Consider the following 15,127-nt stretch of genomic DNA (forward strand, 5'->3'; position numbering starts at 1 on the left):
CTTAAAAATCGTATTTTGATACTTTCAGTTCTGCATACATTATTCTGTAAAATACCACAGGTGTGCTGTTCAGAGGTTCAGCTGTCATACCATTGCTGGTCCGCAGACACCCAGTCCACTCTCCTGAACTTGGCCTCAACCCATCACTTTTGGTTAAATTGGTTTTCTTTAGGCTCATGATGTTATATGAGCACCTATTTTGAGCTGTCTTTCAATAATTCATATATTCTGTAAAGTATAAATGTGTTGTTGCTCTTTATCAGAGTTTTATCAGCAGGTTGTTGTTGTGAAGCATGTTTTTTGCCCCCTGCTCACAATGCATGGATGAACAGGTAATCATGAATGAATCATGAACAGGTGTGTGCTTTGGCTGGCTGCAAACAAGCTCAGGCCCACAACGCTTCTGGTCATGTCCGGAAGCACCAAGCACTGAGTGGTAGATATTTCAGCATCGTGGAAATGAATTTACATGGTTCCTGGACCACATCTGGCTAGTGCAGAGCCAACACACAACCACCTTCCATGCAGCATGGAAGCTTTATAAACAATTACAATTGAATAATGCAAATGAATAAGCTTTTGTGTAAATGTTTTACTCTGCTTATTGTTTTCTTTCCTCTTTTCTTATTTGTTAAGTTGCAAAGAACAGAACTCCTACTGTATCCCTGCCAAACCCCTGTCATGAAAACTAGCTTGTTTTTAATTCAAATAGGACTTAAAACACCCAGATATTAGTGAGTTTGTAGAGGCTTCAGGAATGACAGCATCTGAAAACATGGTAGTTTCCATAATGTTTACTGACCAAAGCCCTACAGATTGTAGATTTGTACACTTTCTCTTCCTTAATTTAGGGTAGGAAAAGCTGTGGTGCCTGACAGCAAGGGAGTCCTCTTTAATGGCTGGTGCTGGAGCAGAAGCACTGATTTGCTCACAAGTGATGTGTTGGTCAATTATTTCATAGAATTTAAAAACAAAATTTGTCATTCTGATAATCTAATATTCTAATATTTTTTCGAATTCCTGAAGTAATGCAGCATAAAGGAGCTATTGAGGATTAGAGAACTATTTACTCTACTTGAAAGCTTTTGCTTGAAAGTGTGATGTTTGTCTTCCTGGAACAAATATGAACAGAAAACTCGTTTGAGCCCACATACAGTGAAAATAATTTTTTCTAGGAATATGGATATAGTAAATCATGCAAAGCCAAATCCAAACCGAGATGAGTGGGTGGCAAAATGCAGGGGAAAACAGCCTCCTGCAGATTATATATGTATATATGAATTATATAACTTTTGGACATAGTTTTTTGTTTATACCATCTGAGTATTATTGATAGAAGGAATTTGGCTAAAAGATAGGAGAAAGGCATTTTTGACCTGATGTTTTCCCAAAAAATTTCTTCTCCTATCGACTCAATGATCTCAGAGGTCCCTTCCAATCATGGTGATTCTGTGATTCTGTGATAGCTAGCTGTCTCATGGTGTCTTGTGATATTTGCAGGGTGATGTTCAGCTGCAGCAAAATGAGCGTTTCAACATGTTTGAGAAAACAGGCATCCAGTTCTTGGAAATCCAAAATGCTCAGCTCACTGATTCAGGAATTTACACGTGCACAGTGGTAAACAGCGCTGGGAAGGCATCTGTGTCTGCAGAGCTCACCGTTCAAGGTACAGCAAAGATTTTACACAGAAGAGAGCACAACTGAACTATAGACATTCCTTTAAAATCTTTAGTTGTGTTCTTAGTATAAGTAGTCGCTTTTCCCCATTATCTTTCTCTCTCTTCATTAAATGATGCATAAATGATAGCTTGGAGCATGCTACAGCTGAAAACATTGTGGCAGTTTAATGAGGAAAAGGCTATCCAAATGCTTTGTTGCAACTTGCTTTAAAACCAACTTTTCACTTTTGCTGTGATTTTGACCTCCATATGGTTTGAACACAGATTTTAATTTCACCAAATGTAAACCTTTCACTTGTCATTATAATCAGTAATTAATTTTGTATTTGTTGAGTACCAACACCAGATGCACGTTTATACCGCTCCTTTTTGGGAAAAAAAATTGTATCTCTATTTGTAGAACCAGGAAAGTAAAGTAAAGGAGCATAACACTAAACTGTAAGAGAGTAAAAAAACCACAGCTTAATGAGATTAAAATTCAGTGTTCTCAGCTCCCAACCCTGCCCTATTTCCCTGCTGTTAAAGGAAATAAATATCTTTGTATAAATAATTTAGGATGTTCTTTTCCATATATGCATTACCATATATGTTCATTTTGTAGTTTGATGCTTCTTAGGGTGCCCTGTGCAGCAGCCTCAAAATCACACAGCCTTCAGCAACCACACTAAAGAGGATTTTTGTTAGTCGGTGGGCAAGTAGTCACTGGACCCAATTAAATAATTAAATCAACAGCTGCTGGCTTCAGCTGCAGTCATAAGATCCCTGGGTTACGTACACGCCCAGCAGTGAATTTTTTGATCCAAGATTTTTAAGTTCACATCAATGTTGTTACTCTGTAAGATATGAAGAATATAAGTAACAAGAGGATTTACATTTTGATCCTCAGAACTACAAGTAGCCTTCACCATTTAAAGCTGCACCTTTTATCTGTAAGTTCCAATCTGATGAAGCCATTGTAGAAGGAGCTTCTACAGGTTGCCTATTCAACTGATGTTTTATAGAAAGGGCCATTTTGTTCAATAAGCCCTTTTTTTTAAAACACGAAACTTGATCCGTACTTGCTCTCCCTGAAGCGGTGAGCTTTCTGCTGTGCAATGGGTACATCTGCCTCGAGAGCTGGTGCGGAACTGGGGTCACAAAGTCAGTCGTGGTGTATGTTTGCTTCAGATGCTGACCACATCTCTGAATAATGCGGGCATTCTTTCTTGGATTAGTACAGGTCAGTAAAAAGGGCACTCCCTTGCAATGTACTTGACTAACCGGATGATTCCACTTACCTAACCACAATATATAATACCTAATTCTTTCATTATCAATTAAATCAGGTCATAGGAGTTGCTGCAAGATGCTAGCAGACAATCAGGTGGCTCAGAATTGCTACATTTTCTTTCAAATCCATGCAATTTCCTATATAGATAATCTTGTTCCAAGAGCTACGTTTTTTCCTCAAGTTCCTGTAGTGGAAAGTGGAGAGGGAAGGGGAAAATGTTCTTTTAATAGACAGACTTGCATGGTATTGTCTTGTCTGCAACCAGTAGTTATTCAGCTTTCTTTTCTGCATTTATCCAGTCTCTTTTCAGCTTTAATTTTTATGTGAAGAATTTCTGTTACTGTTTATTGACAGGTTTATTGAAGTGAGGTCAACGGGTTATTTCCCTCTCTCACTGCAACTTCTGTGTGCATGTAAATAGATTCTTTTGGTCACTCTAAATGGTGCGGCAAGTCCAAGCATTTAGATGTGGATTTTGCAAAACACAGTGGAAATCAGGATATCATCCATCACATGGTTTTGGTTTTCCCCTAAGGCAAGGACTCTGAAAGCATTTTTATGGAGTATTTGTTGACGACTTGCAAAAAATCATTATCTTGCAAATTCATTATCACATGTCTTTCTACTGTAGCTTCTAGTCTCACAGCTGGCAATGATGTAGATGCAACTTTGATCTGAAAAATGGAGAGATGTGGTTGGTACTTGATCTGGAGTGGTATTTCTCTCCTCCCAACTATTTATTATCTCATTTTGCCCCCAAGACAAAGAAATACTGTCAAGGTTTGGAAGAATGCATGGAGGATTACATACATATGAACTAAGAGACCAACTATGGCCAAATATGTGCTCAGTTATATCAAAGCAGCTGATGAGGTTCCCTGGCCAGTCAGTACAGCTCAGCCATGTTCCCGGATATCGTGGTGGTGTTGCAAAGTGAAGAAATGCAATATTTTAGCTCTTGTGTTATTCATGTTAAATATGGTAATACATGATAATACTCGCTACACGGTAAATGAGATGGTAAAAGTTTACAGGTGGGCCCAGTTTTGGGGATTTTTTACTACTGTTAGTTTGGTTTTGTGTTTTAGCCAGAGAACAGCTGTAGTCTCCCTGTGGCCATGCTCCGGTCTAGTACTGATGCTTTGTCTTTCTCCACTTCTACAAGCTCTGTGGAGTTCCCATAAGATTTGATGAGCTGCCTCCCAGTTGTGATTTCTTCCTTTCTTTTTTCCCCCAACAAGGAGCCTTTGGGGCTCACAGAACCTTTAGTTCTCAAGGGACTTGAAAAATTAGTTGACCCAGCAACATCTCAAAGTGGACCAAGACCTCTTTGTGTTTCAGCTGAGCAGCTTGCTGTTGTCCTTACCAAATTTCAGATGTGGTGATAGTCAATCTTGACTTCAATGGATTGAAAGTATGAAGAGTGAAGGTTCTTAAGTATATTCTTTGCTTAAAATCTTTCAAATTTATGGAAGTGTGTACAGTATTGTATATGTAAATTACCTGGGTTTTCTTGTTTTTATTTCAGGTCCAGATAAGACTGAGCCATACACTCAGCCACCATGGTATGTTTTTATTGGAGTACTTTGTCAGAATATTAAATGCAGTACACTCATTTTGACATTTATTGTGTGAGCCTTTCTCACTCAGTGATAGATCTTTTTGGGTCAGTCTGTATTTGGAAGTTAGAAAATGTTCACTTGGAATGAGATTCTTTCTTACTGCCAAATTCAGCTGTCCTGGTAGACTCCTGTGAAATAGTAGGTGGAACTGGTGGCAACACTATGAAGTAGAGAGTTCTAGTCTGGCTCAGGAAAACAAAATTTAGATGGCTTCCCGTGTAGCCAAATAATTATATAATCTGAACAAAATCTATATGAGGAGAAATTATACTCTGTACCAGTTGGTCGAACTTCCTTTTTGGAGTCAAAAACCTGTATTTATCTTGTCAGTGTTGTCCCAAAGCTGTAAAGTGCATCATCAGTACTGACCTGCTTGTTCTTTGCTGTCATAAACCAAACATAGTATGGCCATGGTCTTTCCTATTGCCTGAAAACACATACGAAACTATGGGTAAAGTAACAAGAAACAAAAAATTTCATATTTTAGGGATTTGTCAAGATGTTAAAACTTAATTTACTATATTTTTTTAAAAAATAATTTTGTAAAATGGCTTTTCTTCATTAATAGAAAATGCCGGAATGAAATGCTCTGACTATGTAAGGCCCTTTCATGAAGGACAGTTGCTTTATAGTCTTCAAGGTGTTTAATCTGTGGCCTGGATAGGATGTCAAAATGGCATGTTTACATTTTCCTAACTCCATGGCCACTGCAAATTGGATCTGAAAATGCTGTGCTACCATGTTTTTCAGGTCTGTGTGACTTTTAGGAACATTCTTTAAATAAGTTTAGGGTACATGCAGCTGTGCAGCTCTACAGCCAGAACTCCCCGTTCTCTAGAGTAGTTTTGCCTCCTCCATCATTTATTCACAGGAAAATAGATACTTTGTAAAATGTAAAAATCTTACAGTTGTAACTGCAAATCTCACAGGCATTATTTCTCTAATACATTTAACTCTGGCTGAAGAAAGTACCACAATAAATATCCTGAATCTCCCTGAGAGAATAAGCCAGTGGCCCTAAGGATTGCAAAACAGAGCTGGGCTAGAAATTACTTCCCATATTTCAAATATGTTCCAATTCTGACTTGGAATAATACTGTGAAAGTGTGAGACACGCAGTGCTCTACAGGTATTAGCTTAGTGGTCAGGGCAGCCAACTTCAATGAGGGAAACTTGGATTCATGTCCCCAGTTAGTCAGCTACTCTTTTGCCCTCAAAGTACTGAGCAGCAGATCCATCATAATTCTGGGGAACTCTTCCTAATAAAACCATAGCTGAAATTGTTATGTCCAGTCAATTGATTATTATTTTTGACAACACCCCCTCTTCCTGTCCTAGGCTTTTGTCAAGTTTCCTGATCAGTCCTCTTTTGAAATCACCTAAATTACAAAACACCATAATTAGAAATTGTAAATTCACTGCACAATTTACATTTTCTTTTTCCTTTAGGGAACTGTTTTATGTGGTGTTTTGAGCTATAATTATACACAGCCTCAATTTATTAAAGCATAGAGTAGTGTTGCACCCTGGTCATCCCAGGGTCTCATGTAACTGCTATCTAAAGCAGTGTAAGCAAGGTTAGTGTTTGACTCACAAAACTTGTTAGAACCTGAGCAGTGGATTTGTAGCCAGAAACTCCTCAGTTGAGACAGTGTCTGAGCAAATGATCACATTTAATGAAGCTTTTCACTTTACCTCTTCCATCCATGTTCTTAATTTGTGTGAAGGAAACTAAGGGCTAATTAGTTCACCTTCTTGCTAAGGGCTTGTGCATTTATATCATTGCTGATAATAATAATTAGTCTTTATGCTGGGTCATGTATCTGTAAACTTATCATTTTCCTTCAGCATGCCATCAAAACCAACAACACTTACCATCAAAGCTGTTGAAAATTCAGAATTCAAACAGGCAACTAGCAATGGGATTGCTAAAGAGCTGAAATCCAACAACACTGAATTCATGGTTGAAACCAAAGACAGGGTGTCAGCAAAAAAAGAGACCTTTTACTTCTCCAGAGAAGCCAAAGACATTAAGCAGGGACAGCACCAAGAATCCAATGCAGTGTCTCCTCAAGAACCTAAAGAAGGAAAAAAGGGATCCCAGGTTTTGCAGAAAACTTCAAGCACCATCACACTACAAGCTGTCAGACTGCAACCAGAACCAAAGGCAGAACCCCAGGCCACTTTCATCGGACCAGGTGAAGACAGGAAAAGGTCTGTGCAGCCCCTGCTGTCCACTCAGCAAACCCCAACTCTCACAGGGCAAGTCAGTCCAAGAAGTAGAGAAGCAGAAAACAGATCTGGAGCCCGGAAGGCTGTAATGGAGGAGAAGAGGGAGCCTCTAGGAATTCCCCCTCAGTTTGAGAGCCGTCCACAGAGCCTGGAAGCATCAGAAGGCCAGGAGATTAAATTCAAGAGCAAAGGTAAAGGGATGAAAGTTATCAGAGCCCTGGGGTTAGTTGGGTTCTTCTGTGTGTAGAAGTGGGGAAGTAATTCCTTCTTCATTGCGAGTTGCCCTCCTCCTAAATAATTTTTGAAACAGATGCAGAATCTCATCTGTTTTCCACCATACTCTTCTCAATCATTTCAAATCATTCCATACCGTAGCATCTATCCCTTCTCTCATTTGAGGTTTCCCCAGATGGAATCAATGCTACTCCTTGTAGGTGGTAGTTTTGTGGCCTCTGATACGAAGGTGCAAGAGAGAAAATGGATGGTAAGCTTTCCAGAACTGTGATTAGTTATATTGCCCTTGAGCCAAAAAAATGATCAGATAAGAAACTACAATCAGTCACTGCATTTCCCTTGCGGCATCTACTTTTACCCCTCATATTTGGTCGACCCAGTGCTGAGTGCTTCTTAGCAGCTGGAATGATAAAGTCAGAATTAAAAGGGAGGTTTAGAGTTTGCTTTGCAGAATTTGACCGGGTTTTAACCTCTCAGAAGAGTAATGAGAGCTGCATTTTGCTGAATCCAGGGAGTAGATTTGGAACACTTGTCTTTTTTTTTTTATTATTATTACAATTTTAGTAGAAAATAATTTTGAAGCATTTTCTGCTATTTTTTTAAAACAACATTCACACTTTAAAGTGTTCCCACAAGTGAGAGAGAAATTGGTTTTTATGTCTCTGGAGGAAGAAAAATAAAAAAAAACCCCATGGTAATTTATTTCATTTCTTGGTAGTGCTTGCCTCATGAGTAAAGAATACAATTTATATCACAAGCCCAGAGAGTAAGGCTGGGAAAAAATATTCCAAAGATCCTGGCACCTTTTGAATAGGTTTGGGTTTTTTTCAGGTGTATTAGTACTAAGAACATGGATTGATTTCCATCAGAGGATCTCAAAAGCTTTGCAAGGTTTAACTAATTCATGAACATGTCTGGTAGGGAAATGTAGTTCCTATGGTACACAGACCAAGGAGATCATTCCGTTCTTATTGAAGCCAGCGAATACCTGGCTTTGGACAAACTCTTATATGCAAAGGCAATGTGTTTTTAGGGAAGTTACAGTGGAATGTCCCTAGTGCACTTTTATAAGTTATCCGAGAAACAATCTTTCCTGAGAATCCTCTCCACAAAGGGTGACTAGGGTTGCTGTCACAGGCACCTCTGCTTTCTGGTTGCAATGGACAATGGAAATGCCCTTACACTCTTAAAGAGGCTTCTAGCTGCCGGGCTATTTGCATGGTTACTACAAAGCATCCAAGTTCTTTGACACTTCAGGGCTTGATTATTAGTTTTTCCCCAGCTTTTGGAGGTTCTCCCAACTCCTCTGTTCTTTACTAATTGTCTGTGGGTTTCGATGTGCTCTTTCTCTGCTGAGCAGGAAAGAGAACCTTTTCTGAATAATAACTTCTCGTTTCTAGTGGTGAAAATTCACAGGATAAGGACATTTCCTGCTTCCCAATCAGCATTCCAATTTTTGCCCCATATGTTGCAGATTACCATTACACCATATGTAGGTGTAATGGTAATCTGCACCCTTCCAAATTTTTTATTAATTTGGAGCTGGATTTAGGGACTGCTTTTTTTTTTTTTTCCTTTTTCCAAAAAGAAGGAATTCCTTGTTTTCCTGTTTCCAGTCACTTGTATCAGGTGTGGCCCTGTTTCTAGCTAAGGGTTCCTCTTCTTGCTAAGTCACTCCCCTATCCTTCTGTTTTCTCCATTCAGATGAGTTTTCGGCAATATATATGCTTGTTGTGGATATCCCTGCCATCTTTTACTGTCTGTATCTTCCTCCAAGGCTGAGTACTTGCTCTAATGAAATGGAGAGAGCTGGGAAGGAACATCAGCTAGGTGGAAGCCCCAAAGGGCCTTGTTTGCTAAAATTAAGTGAAGGATAGGATAGGTGACCTTTTCTGGCCTTCTTTCCTGACCTCTCCTCTTTGCTCATCTTAGCAACTGCCCCATGAAGGCCAGACCTCCCACAGCACTACTAGGAGCCAACTCTGGTTTTCCAGAGCTCTGACACAGGCAAAGCAGGCAGTGAAGGCACAGCTGTTTTGCTTCTGCTCCCTGAAAGTTTACTCTCCTAGGAGGCTGCTTGCTTTGCCAAAACTTGGACCCTACTCTGGAAAAGAATACCCAGACTAACAGAATGTTTGAAGTTGGAAGGGACCTCTGGAGGTCATGTGGTTCAACACTCCTGCTCACGCAACACTCACCTGAGGTTGTCCAGGAACTATGTAAAAATGGCTTTTGAGTATCTCCAGGAGGGAGACTCAGTAACCCTCACAGTAAAAAAATGTTTATGTTCAGACAGAACTCCCTGTGTTTCAGTTTGTGTTCACTGCCTCTGGTCCTGCCACTGGACATCACTGAAAAGAGCCTGGCTCCATCTTCTTTATGCTCTCCCTTCAGATATTTATATACCTTGATGAGATTCCCCCCAAGCCTTCTGTTCTCCTGGCTGACTAGCCCCAGAATAAACAGTCTCAGTGGTAGGTACCATCGATTGCAAGGTACTGCTAGGTGCACTTAGAAACTAATTTAGCAGGGTAGGAAGGAATGGGGAGAAATGTCTTTCTTTCTCCTTTAATATCTCATCACATCCATTTTGTCTGTGTCTTTTAGAGGAACAATATTCAGATAGAAGTGCTTGGGGTTTTTCAAGTTACTAAATATTTTTTATTTTACAAATGGACTGCCCAAGAGTTCTGGAAGATCAGAAATATCAAACCATTTTTTTGAAGGTGATTTTGTTTATTAGTTGCTCATTAAGGTTTATATAGTTATGTATGTGTAAATTATACTTAGTTTACATAAAGCCAAGAAAGAAATTACACTAGGGGGAATACCTGTTGATAAAAATTCAAATACCTGATTGTCTAGTTTCAGGGAAACCAAAACCAGATGTGGAGTGGTTCAAAGAGGGTGAACCTATTAAAGCTGGAGAAGATGTCCAAATATATGAAGAAGATGGAATTCATTGCCTATGGTTAAAGAAGCCCTCGTTGGGGGACAGTGGATCATACACCTGTACAGCTTTCAACCCCAAAGGCCAGACTTCCACCAGCTGGTTGTTAACTGTCAGAAGTAAGTTCACTGCACTTTAAAAACTGCAGCTGGGCTTTCCTAAGCTGTCAGTGGGTGGTGACTACAAAATTTGTATTACGGCTTCTCAATGCAAGTTAATTCTGATTCCTAGCTCTGTGAATAATGTGGTGTGGGATGGCTGGGAAACCACTTTCTGCATCAGTTTCCCATTCTGACCTTTAGGTTTTGTTGTTTGTGTAGCTAAACCTGTTCTCCACTGAGGCTTTCTATTAATGCTTGTATTTAATAGAGGTTGCTAAAGATTTTATTGTTGTTCTACATTCCGTTCTTTTGGAGTTGTTTAGCATATCTGTAGGACACTGCAGATCTGAAATGTTTTTGTGAGCACAAACCAATCCTGTGCAGTAAAGCCAATAAGAAGAAAAGTTAAGGAACAAGAATTGCATTCTGCTAAATTCAAGTACACTTCCCAGTACAAATTATTTTGAGCTTGAAGGCACTGTCTTACTGGTCTGGTTGAAAGATTTGTGGCCCTCTTTGCAAATCCCGTCCTCAATTCTAATAATTTCACCTGGTTTTAGGTTTTGTCATGGAGCTATGATCATGTTTATGCAACATTTCTTTATTTGCTGTGCCTGAGGTGCCAGGATGCCCAAGATACTATCTTTCTGTCTCATGAGAGACCTGTAAACTGCATCCTTAAGTCACCTTGTTTCACTGCCACTCAGGGGAAATTTGGGAGAGGGACTGGGAGAAGACAGACAAGAGGAGAGAAGAATTATCTTTCCTGTTCTTTGCACTGAGATCTCTGGTAATATGTTGCCTGCAGTTCTAGCGATTGGCTGCAAATGGTTGATTCTGGCATAGAAAACGGCCACCTAAGATATAGCTTGAGGGCTGTCAGTGCCTGTCTTGCAGATTACAGAACTCCTTCTTTATATCAGTCCATTGCTCAAAATTATTTCTGTTTCCCAATGAAACATTTCACCATAGTTTTGATTTTTTTTTTTCACTTATTTGCATGCGACGAATCTGTTAGCCCAGCCACGTCACCTAAGCATACCTAGAAAAAGTCACTAAGTGGTAAAGACAATTTTTTCAGTATGGGTTAAAGGAACTGTTTTCATTTTGGTTTTAAAGGGCCTAAGGTTCAAGAGGTTGCTCCGTGCTTTTCCAGTGTCTTGAAAGGATGCACCGTGAGTGAAGGGCAAGACTTTGTGCTGCAGTGCTGTGTAGGAGGAGAACCTGTACCTCAGATCACATGGCTTCTCAACGGTAAGGAATCCCCCGGGCTGCAATACACTGCAATACACACCTACAGCCACAGTCCCCACTGCCGCTCTGATCGGTACGTGGCAAGGCCATCAGTACTGCACAAAGCACTCTAAATCACCCTAATATAATCCACTAGAATACTTGAAGAAAATCAGTTTATAAGCACATAATATGCCCCAAGGGTGGTTTTCTTCAGCAGTTTTCTTTCTTACTGCAGTTTTCTAGTATGTCCAGCAGGGGACTCTGGTGACAAGATTGTAGGCAGATGGATTTTATTAAACACAGCTTTTGAACACACTGCAACAAAGCCTGTGTAGCAACGCTGTACGCTGAACCCTGTGCTACCACCACTCCATTGGAACTAGTCTCTGCTAGGGATAAGAAGTTCTAAGCAAAGTAAATGCAGTATATGACTCTTTACAGTAGGATGGAAACCCATGCCCGATTCCACTCTTCCATCAACTGGGCAGATCATAATTGGTATTGCCAGCTGTGTCCCCAAGATCTTAAAATCACTGCTTCTCTTGCTGCATATCTACTAGAAATATGTTCCTTGAGATTCTACCGCTTGTCCAAAGCTGACTGAGAAAAGGGATAAGTAAAATATTTTTAAATTTTATCAGACTGTATAATCTCCTATCCTGCCCTGATTGCACAACTGAACATGCAAGTTTCCTTAACAGTCCTCTCTTAATATTGGACTCAAGCCCAAATGTCAGCATTTTGCTTAGATTCCAAATTATTTCAGAGATCCAGGGACTACACACTTCGGCTAAGAACTTTTTCCATTTAGAGCCATATCTATTAAATGCTAGACAGATTTATTCTGCTTAACCCTGGATCACCTCTGGTACTCCTGAAGTGCAATTTATTTTTTTTTTGCAGACTCTCCCAGGGTATCTATCTTTGCGTGTATGTGTGTGTGTGCCATTTAAAGACAAAGAATAGCATACTTTGCCATAAAGATGTTTCCTCCTGGTTATTTAAAAATTAATTATTTGCACATGATCTCTGTTTTTCTTTAGCTATTCAGAGTAAATGGGATAACTGAAAAAGGTGGTAGGGCAAATGAACTATGACCTTGAGATTGGTATGTTCCCACAGCCTGGTCTGTTCCCCTTACCAACAGCTCCATGTCTAGAATAGAAACGTCACTGCTCTATTTACAACATGAAACATGTGAGTAAAGGCTCTGACACTCTCCCATTGGAAATAATTTGTTTCTCTGTCTGAAGGCTACTCTGCAGCTCCTCCTTTGCAGATGTGAGTAGAATCACTGTTTTGCTATGCAAGAATTGTGCCTTGCAGCACAGAAGGAACAACTCTGATCCACAGGGTCAGTCATTTCATCTTCATGTTGCAAGGGTACCCCCTGCTCGTGGAGCTTTCACTTAGTCATTGAATGATGTTGTCTTCCACATACAGAGCATCTTCCTGTCTCAAATGACTTTCTGTGCTACAGTTCATCAGGCATAGGTATAGCATCTCCATTGATGTAACCCTGTTCTGCTTTGCTAACCAGAAAACCATTAACTCCCGAAAAATGCAGCCTACAGATCAATAAGCAACATGTTTCTGTAGGCCTCCAGTATGCATTGTGCCCCCTGCCTTTTTTTCATGATATTTGTTCTGAATTGACCTTCTCACTAATCTCAGATGAGTCTGCCCCTGTTCAGGTATAAACATGTTTATTTTGCATCCAAGCTTCTAACTGCAATTGGATCGATATCACAAAGAGGTAAAAGCAGGTGGGTTTTTTTCAGATAGTTGGATTTCAAACCATTAGGGTTCTGTAAGTGAAAGCCAGTGCATTAATTCTGCTCTTAAATCAGAAAGCAGTGATGGGTCTGAGTAACTGAAGCACAAGAAATTATCATAATAATAAAAATGATGGACATCACATATTATTTTAAAGACATAAGCACACTACTTTCATTCCAGACTCCTAAAACACACAACTATAGTTTAATGCTTTTCTGTCTTGCACCTGATTGTGATACATAACAGTTTATATACCATTTTGATACAAACTTGAACAGATTATAAACAGTAGTCTAATGCTGATAATTCCATGTACACTGCTAAGGTCATTATTGTGATATCCATTGTAATGCAAACATTTCCTTCCTGTCTAACAGCTAGCTAGACACTACAAAATTCTCGTATTTATATACACTATCAAATTAAGGAGAAAGTTGTGTTTCTGGTCCTGAAATATTACTCCAAGCAGACATAACAATGCTTTTGGCAAAATGACTTGATGGAGTCTTTCATCAACTGTCCATATGAAGAGAACAGTATACTCACAGTATATAATTTGAGGCAGGAAGACAAATTTTGTTTTTTTTTTTTAAATTATGTACAAACTGCTGTCCACGCTTGGAATATAAAGCTTTTTACATTCACAACCAATAGTCTGTGGCAGAGAAAAAAGAAATCTGCTAAGAGCAATCACACTACTGTTCAAAATATAGCACTTTTGCAGAACCCCATAGAAATAAAAATCATATGGGACAGGATGTGTAAAGTTCACAAGAAAATATCAAATGCAAATTGCCTTCCAAGCATGACAATGATAACAACCTAGAATTGATTTTTGAAATGAATAGTGAGAAAAGTATGCATATCTCGGTGAAGTAATGAATGTAAAGACTAAGTTTTCAAATCATAAGAAACATGAACAGAAGGCTGCTTTGAGAAACAATTAAAAAATAGGAAAAGAGCAGAACAGTCTCACTCCTAGACTAGCCAGCCTCACTTCAGCAGTGTCCCTTGATGCTGCCCAGCCTGTACGCTATTCAGTCTGCCTTCCCCTGATGTCTGAGGAATCCTCACCACCTAAGAACCAAAAGACTTGCAATAACTTCTTGTGCAATGTTACATACAAATACTAGTTTACATACTGAGCATTTTACATACTGAGCATTACCAGCTGTGACTACATACGAATTTAAACCATTTTCCGAGGCATTCTATAGATTGACCTCTCTTTCAGGTCAACGAAGACAAAAAATAGATGATGTATCTTGTGTATTGTCTATAATTACTTCTTAGTATCTGAGAGGATGAGTAGTTTTTCCATATTCATAGAGACTGCACAAATAAGAGCTACCTGACTGAACTATGGATTTTATTTGAGCTCTTACTGTTCTCTGTAGCTCTACCATCTTGAGTTTCCCTCTTATACTTTTTCCCTATTTTAATGACTTAAAGCTTTTTTCCAACTTTTTCAACATAGTTCTTTTGTCCTGTTGCTCTCACTCTGCCTTTTATTTTAAGTTTCTTTATGAATTTTCATTGATTTACTGGCAAATCCCCTGAAAGTGAACGTCTTATATTTTAGTTCTGGCCTCAGCAAAGCCTTATAGATAACTGTTTCACATGCTCTCTGTGACAATGCTTCTGTATGTAACTCAAATTTACTTTAGCTTCTTACTCCACTGTATTGGTAACTTATTTTTAAATTGCAGGAATGAGGCCTATGTGACTGTATGTTAAATATCTTCCTTTTTGTACCGCTTTCCATGAGTTGTGGTTTTTTTATTTCCCATAAGTTGAACTGAGCCTCTTTCTGCTGAATTTAAAAACAGTATGACCATGACGTGAGCATAACAATTCTCTCAGTAGTGTTTTAGGATAGCTTTCTGATCTGTCCAGAAAGCTTTTAATAAATGGGCCAGGGGAAAATTTCCTTTCTTCTGGCATAACATGCCAGCAGAAAGGTATTTTTTGTTATTGTTCGTGCTGCCAAGCTGTCATGGAGATTTGACTGTTCTGCCTCTGGA

The 15,127-nt window shown here is 39.2% G+C and overlaps 1 protein-coding gene across 1 annotated transcript in view; it reads left to right on the forward strand.

Moving 5' to 3' along the window:
- The window catches only part of MYLK (myosin light chain kinase), a 205,426-nt gene that overhangs the window by 83,039 nt on the left and 107,260 nt on the right, over positions 1 to 15,127 (forward strand). Inside the window, exons 6-10 of the mRNA XM_014939830.1 lie at positions 1,501 to 1,666; positions 4,478 to 4,514; positions 6,420 to 6,994; positions 9,903 to 10,106; positions 11,208 to 11,342. Coding sequence (XP_014795316.1) covers positions 1,501 to 1,666; positions 4,478 to 4,514; positions 6,420 to 6,994; positions 9,903 to 10,106; positions 11,208 to 11,342 — 1,117 coding nt within the window. The remainder of the gene's footprint in view (positions 1 to 1,500; positions 1,667 to 4,477; positions 4,515 to 6,419; positions 6,995 to 9,902; positions 10,107 to 11,207; positions 11,343 to 15,127) is intronic.

Source organism: Calidris pugnax, unplaced genomic scaffold (assembly GCF_001431845.1).
Source record: "Calidris pugnax isolate Ruff unplaced genomic scaffold, ASM143184v1 scaffold21, whole genome shotgun sequence".
Taxonomy (NCBI): Eukaryota; Metazoa; Chordata; class Aves; order Charadriiformes; family Scolopacidae; genus Calidris; species Calidris pugnax.